The sequence below is a fragment of the Monopterus albus genome, unplaced genomic scaffold, assembly GCF_001952655.1.
Source record: "Monopterus albus unplaced genomic scaffold, M_albus_1.0 scaffold7.1, whole genome shotgun sequence".
Taxonomy (NCBI): domain Eukaryota; kingdom Metazoa; phylum Chordata; class Actinopteri; order Synbranchiformes; family Synbranchidae; genus Monopterus; species Monopterus albus.
In genome coordinates, this window is record NW_018127887.1 from 3,048,997 (window position 1) to 3,056,416 (window position 7,420).

At 40.4% G+C, this 7,420-nt stretch overlaps 1 protein-coding gene across 1 annotated transcript in view; it reads right to left on the bottom strand.

Moving 5' to 3' along the window:
- The window catches only part of tubgcp6 (tubulin gamma complex component 6), a 30,873-nt gene extending 24,463 nt beyond the window's left edge, over positions 1-6,410 (bottom strand). Inside the window, 9 exon segments of the mRNA XM_020621229.1 lie at positions 1,124-1,215; positions 1,383-1,492; positions 1,594-1,657; positions 1,946-2,067; positions 2,766-2,924; positions 3,802-4,015; positions 4,537-4,700; positions 4,876-5,668; positions 6,081-6,410. Coding sequence (XP_020476885.1) covers positions 1,124-1,215; positions 1,383-1,492; positions 1,594-1,657; positions 1,946-2,067; positions 2,766-2,924; positions 3,802-4,015; positions 4,537-4,700; positions 4,876-5,661 — 1,711 coding nt within the window. The 5' untranslated portion in view covers positions 5,662-5,668; positions 6,081-6,410.
- Positions 6,411-7,420: the final 1,010 nt, after the last annotated feature.

Genomic DNA, 7,420 nt, shown 5'->3' on the forward strand with positions numbered 1-7,420 from the left:
CTACCAGAGTGATTGCTGTGGCTGACCAACAGTTCAAAACTAAAAGATATAAAGTTTATTATCAGAACACCATTTTATTATTGCATCTAAACCCACAACAACAGCAGATAAAAAAAAAAAAAAAAAACATCACCAGCTACTATTTCCACAACTGATTCATCTTTTAAGTCATTTTTTATGCAAAGCTGACAAACATGTGATGGCTTCCCAGCTCATAAAGGCAAGAATTCACTGCTTTTCCTGATCATCCATTAAAGTAAACTGAATTATTTTTCAGTTTTGAACTGTTAGTCAGACACAGCAAGACGCTTGCTGATGTCAGCTTTTACTCTAAGCTACTGTAATGGGCATTTTTATGGTATATATACACAAAATGATTAAACTGTAAATTAAGAAAATAACCTACAGTTTAAGAGATACAGTAACAAAAAATAATTGTTATTGCAGCTCTGACTGTAATGCACAGAATTAAATTTGAACTTGTGTTGTGACAAATGAATGTTCCGTTACATCAAACAATAAAATCTAGCCTATAAAATCTTGTCTTGACAGTGAAAAACTATTATACAGATGAAACGGGACATGGCAACGAAGAGCAGCGTAAGCAAAGCAACAAAACCAACACAGAGAATTGGCCAGGCAGTTACTACATAGTACAGCGAGGTCTGTACTCCTTTATACTTCTGCTCTCCTCAAGGAGACAAGTCATTAATTAGAAAAAACTAATTCAGTCAGTCCACATTTGTCAAGAACAGTTACAAGACCAGAAATGTAAGGAAAAAAAAAAAAAACTCATTTATTTCAGAAAATGTTTTGTCAGCCAGCATGGTATAGCAACTGAAAAGAATAAAGGAGCATTATTTATTTGTGTTAGTCCCTGAGGCTTACTGAGCAGAGATAGCTCTGGTCCCCACAGCTGTGGCAGCTGATTCTGTTTCCTACTGATTATCGTCCAATAACTTCATGACATCCTTTATAGACACAAGGACAAATCCAAGCAGGCAATAAAGGCTGTAATGAAATCTATTTTTTCTGCTAGACAATGTGTCTGGCAGGCGTTTCATTTTCACAACCTGCTGACCAAAGCCAAAGTGTTTATGCGACAGGATGTGTGTCGTCTCACCTCTGAAACCGAGGTACTCTTCGTTGACCTGAATCATGAATTCACCATAAACATCTCGAAACAAGCCACTATACACCCAGTCTGACACAAACCTGAGTGAAGCACAGTAAAAACAGTTAAACACAGTCCTAACAGCCTCTTAAAAAAAAAAAACATCTATAGAGCAAGTTCTGCATATCAGTGAAATAAAGTCATGTCCTTGGGTTATATTATTCTGTTTTTTTTAGGGCACGTCTGTATGGATAGCACAGCGACTGACCGTGTATAAGGTTCACAACTGCTCTTCAGCAGCGACAGCAGGACTGGATAGTTCTCATTGCTGCAGTTATTCTGTGCTTCATTGTACAGGTAGGACAGCAGTTTAACACCCTGAGGAGAGCCACATGGCACTGAGCCGACATCCCATCTGATAGGCTAAACACAGCGGTGATGGATGACATATTGCAGTTTGCAGATAAAAGAGCACTCACCACAGGGAAGGTAGCCTGGCTTGTACCCAAAGGCCTGTCTACACAGCACAGCTCTGACAGGTACCTTAGATGGGGAAAAAGCAAACATTTTGTTGACCTGATATTTGCGCCAAGGTCCTCTCTGTCAGGACATGACTGGATGGTGGGCTGGGTTAGGCTAAGGTTCAAAAGTGTGAAATGAACATTAGGGGTGGGTTTTTGGGATCCTCAATAATAATAATAATAATAATAATAATAATAATAATGTCTTGACCTTATAATGCAAAGTGCCCTGAGATGAATTTTGGTGCGATTTGGTGCTATACAAATAAAACTGAATTGAAAATTAAACTGAAGCAATGTATGACCTCACCTGAGTTGGCGGCCAACTTTGCGGAAGAGGAAACCAACAGTCAACAGGCTGAGAGTGGGTGGAGTGCTAAGAACACATGCCCTGTAGTAATGCAGGTACTTCTGCAGACCACCTGTAAAAGCCTTGTGGAGACACACAATTGTCAGCACACATGCTGATATGAAACTCTGTTGCACAATCCTGGCATTGCCCCCAGAGGTGAATGGTTAACTCTTAAAATGTGTTAATATGTGCTGCAGTTCTCCTTGGGCTCTGAAGGCCTCAGGTTTAGGTCCTCCTGGCTGGTAAATCTCAGGAGGCCAATCACAGACCATCTGAAGATGCATATGAGGAACTGCATTTCTGGATGTGTGGGCCAATTTTTGCTGCATGCTTACACCCAGAGTATTTGTAGAGTGTGTTTTGTCCCAGCGCTTAGACCATAGTTCTTTTGTATGTTGTTCCTAGGTGTATTTTGAGTTAATCAAATATTAGTTATTTGTTTTTTCATGCTATTTTTATTCGTTTCTCTTTTTTATGTAATTTGTAGTCTTTTTGAGTAGCTTAATAAATATTGTCTTATTTCTACCCAGGGCTGTTTGGCTTGTTATTTTAGCCTGTGCTTTCCTTGAAGGTCAACTTAAGCTTCTGTATTAAGCTTTAAAATAATATGAAAATGTACAAATTAACCCTTCATCTGGTGTTATGCTACTCTCCTCTGCTCTCTACCACTTTGGATTCTTAACAACTTGTTGCAACTGTCCTAGGCAGTACATGAGTAGAGAAATGAAGGATAAGATGTGACATCTGAATGACATTAATGATGATTATGTAAACATACCTGGAAGACTAGGCCCTTCTTGTCAGCACTCTGCAGAGAGAAGTGGCTAAGCCTCAAGTAGTAGGTACCATACTGGGCCAGCTCCCCCAAAAGACGAGAAACGCTCTCTGGAGAGGCTCCCGACACGCAAACACCAGGTCTGACATCAAACTGAACACTCTGGGAAGGAGATAATACATTTACTGATGGTTGACAAAACACAATGAATAACTGTTCAGTCTAATAACACCCAATAAAATAGCCTTGCAGCAAAGACAGTCTTTGCAAAGTGCAGAATATTGAATTTTTGTCCGTGTCACCTCCATGGTGATTTCTGAAGGCATGGTTGGTGGTGTTATGATATTAGGACTGCAATACATAATCAGGTGTTTGTTATTTTGTCCTTCACATGGTTCTTTTATTAGAACTAGAAACAAAGTTCACAGACAAAGTTCCTAGACGACAGCCTTCTGGGGGAAGAAAAATAACAAAAGACAATATATTTTGTCAAGACAATATAATTTACAATGGAGTTTAATAAACACTTCTGACCATCTGAACAAAGTTTTGACCACAAATACATAGAACTTGATGCATGACTATGGCATGAGGTTACATTGTAGGGGTGTGACGGTACACTTAGCTCACAAGACAAGACTATACATGATACATGATAATGGGTTCATGAGAATGAGATGATGATTTTTTTTCACACTATTTTTAAGAAACCTCCAAAACCAAAATATATGACTGGAAAAATAGTCTTATTTGGCTGGAAATCACAAAATGCAAAACAACGCAGATGTATTTTGAAATATTTTAACTAATAATCTTCTAATGATTGTCATGCCAGTTCTTCTTTGTATATGAATTATCATAGTCAGTAAAAGACAATATGCAAGCACTGTAAAAGAACTCCTCTTTATCTCTAGTGTTTTCACTGTATGCTGTTGGTGTGCTTTTATCAATTCAGTCACTTTTACCACTTCAGTCTGACAGAGCTCTAAATTGTGTTATTGCATTTAAGAGACTAATAAATGAAGATTATAAATTGCACCTGGTTAAGAGGGAAGGTTGTGGATGCCACTCCAATCAGGACATTAAGGAGGTCAGACACCAACTGTGTCTGGGAGTCCAGGGGCAGCAGAAGGATAGGAGAGGGTGTAGTTGTGCTCACCACCCTCATCTCCCCCTCGCATAGACGATATAGCTGGTCGAAAGCCTCCCTTCCTCCTTCTGTTAGATAAAGAGACTCCCTTTTCCCTGGTGGGCTAGTGGTAGAAACAAAGTGGCATTTAGTATCTGGTACTGAGCTTGCTAAATTGCATCATTTACTGTGCTTAATTTGTCTTTGTGTCATTCTATACACGAAACATATTTACAAGTTGATCCACAAATTTCACTGCAAAAAAATGCTGATAGCTAATCAATTATTTTCATTGATCAAGCAAAAATGCCAAACATCTGCTGGTTCATACTTGTAAGAATTTGATACATTTCACTGTTTTGGATTGTTGTACACTGAACATATCGAGCTTTGGACTGTTGGTCTGACAAAAACAAACAAGTTAAGGGCATCACCTTAGACTTTGAGAACTTGTAATGGGTATTTTTCAACATTTTACAGATCAACAAGTTGATTAGTTGGTAACTGAAACCCTTAGCAAATACCATAAAACTGTTCCACAGACTGTTTGTTGGTTTGTTACATGTAGGTAAAATCTTCTATGGAAAGTAATTTGTCACATTGTTGTGATAAAGATGCTTTTAAAGTTTCTAACATGTCACTTACCAGCCAACAGACTCCCAACAGCGGCGTCTTCCAGGCTCAAATGTACGGACAGCCTCCCATATATCAATGTCTGGAATGGGGCTGGGCTCTGACTGAGAGTCTGGGGTTAGGTTAGAGGCTGACTGGAATCCCTCATCCTCAGACTGATCTAAACAGGGGGGGACCTGTGCAGACAACCAATAAGAATGATAACAGTGCAAAACCCTCAAATTCAAAGTTCATTTATAAAATTGGCACAAATATGAACACAGTAACTGAGTCTGACCAGGTTATATGACAAAATCTGGAGTAAAACAACATGTATTAGCTTAAACAATAGACTAAGACAAAGTCTCATACCCTGATAGCCAACCCAGTTATATCAATATTACTGGGAACAGGAGGCAGGTCCAGTCGTATGTCTATGTCTGAAGTGCGAGTGTGTTGCAGAGCTCCAAACAGCGTCATCCTGGTCTCCTTCTCAAATCTTTCTTCCACTTCCAATTTAGTCCTCAGAGCCAGCAATCCTGTACCCGGAGGGGCATCCATCAACCTCTGAGTTCCACACAAACTCTCCAAAGTCCCCCATTCCTCTCCACATATTAGTCCCCATGCACGAGCCTCTAACCTCTGAAGCTCCTCACACTGGTAGCCCCAGGGTTGAGGCCTCCGCAGCACGGGCCGCTCTCGTCTCATGTAGTCCCTGCTGAAAGAGGTAGGAGGTGGAGGTGCTGAACCAGCTAGGTGCACAAGAAGCTCAAGGACTGCGTCTACTTCCTTCAGGCCAGAGGATGCTCCCTCCGGCAACCTGCCCAGCTGTTCCTCCAACCTCTCTGCTTCCTCTCTGCACCCTGCCACTCGCAAGTCAAAACATATCATCAGGACTTTGTTTCTGGGTGGTGTATTAGTTGTGGCACTTGATCCTGAGGTAAACCCTTTTGTGCCATCTTGAAACAGTTTAGACAGCAGGGCACCATAGGCACGCTTCTTGAGAGCTCTGCGGAAATCTTCTCTTGAGACTGTCCGCAGGGCACGGCGTTTCCATGACACTCCAGACAGGCTGCAGTCGCACAGGGCACCCAGCAGTTCAGTGATGCTGCTGCTGTTGCAGCAGGACTTCATGGGGTGGTTAGGGTTCAGGTACATGGTGCCACTGTTGCATCATCATGTTTTATTGAAGAAGAAGAAAAAAGGTCAGAACTGGAATACACAGCACACTATACACACAACTGGAATACACAGCATACTATACACACAGCCACTATGTCATAGTGTATGTTTAGCTAAACTTTACAGAGTATCAGAAACCAGATATATTCACCATTCAACCGAGATTTCTACGGCAGACGTCACCTCTTACAGTGTACCATTTATTTTAGTTAGCGAAACGTAACATTTAACTAACGTTAACGTCACACAGCACAACACAACACTGCACCAGAGTCAGCTAATGGCAACACGCTAACAGGCAACTAGCCAGATTAGCTAACGTTATATGGACTGCACATTTGAAAACCCACTGTCGTTGAGATCTAAAACGAAGCCTCTTTTAATTATTTACCCACTCGAATTGGTGTGCTATCAGTTGGTTCAACTAACGTTAACAGCTCCAATCTTGCATCCACCGCAGATGACTCCTTCCCGGGCATGCTAATGCCTGTTATTAGCAAACTACTCTTGGATCAGTTAGCTTTCCAACTTAATTTATTTGGGAAACATACTGTGTCCAAGTGCTGGTCCCTCTAAGCAACTCCAAGACTATTTTTTATTAATCCATGGTTTCTTGTTCCAGCATATAAATAACCATTCATGTGTTGATGGTACTGACGCTACCTACAATCAAGCTAGCTAGCCATTTGCTTCATTCATCTTCCTTCATTTGCGGCGGGTATGCAACAAAATAAGAATCAGTTCCCTTGAATCTGATTGGACAATACCATGTTTACCCTCCTGTGATTGGCTAAAAATGTTGTGGCATCTATGCTGATTGGTCAGCCATGTTGGTCAATCATAAGGTTGGAAATGCTGCCACCGCGCTTTGTAACATTCAGGTGATAAGGAGGAAAATTGAGTAAACAAACAGAATGATTTCAACTTTTGATAACTCTTAATAATTCCAGAACATAAACAATAGCAATACTAGTATGGCATGCAATAAGGGCGAATGCAAATGACCGCTTCCTATAATTCAATAAACATAATGGTTTAAACTTTTGATAACTCATAATAATTCCAGAAAATATAGAACAGAAATACGTGTATGGCGTGTAATTTGTAGCTGACACTTTAACACCTGTGCTGAGAGTGATCAATAGGCAAAACAATCAATATTTAGAGAATTCCGCCACAGTGGGTGAGTTAGCCTACTTTCAATTTATCTTAACACATTGGCAGTTTGCTCCCGTGGGCAGTGAACGTAGCAGCGGAGTATTGAGAAACGGGGGCTTTAGAAAGTTATGAGTACACTCACTTGATAGCAAGGGTTACGCACGCTGGAAAGATGAATTGTAATGCTGTATTTTGTGTGGCTTTATAGGCTTAATAATGCATCTGCGTGAAGGATAAGTTCCATCTTTTTCCACTGTATTAAACCATTTAGTCATCTGTACAGCACCAGACAAGGTTTGCAAGCATTCCACGCGATCTTCAACGATTCGTTTTGCGTAATTACGCACTGGGCTGACTATGAAAGTTTAAGTATATCTTAAAATAGGCTATTAAATATTTGTTTTTATGCATAGAGGGATACGCTAACATGAGGCTTCAGCAGTCCGAGTCAGAATCAAATGTCATTTCAGTAGACTGCAAAATGATGTCTTCGCATTCCCCTGGTCAATGGTTAATTTATTAATTTTTGCCTTTATTTCGCACCTGGCCAATGTTTTAAGGAATAGTATTCAAGTAG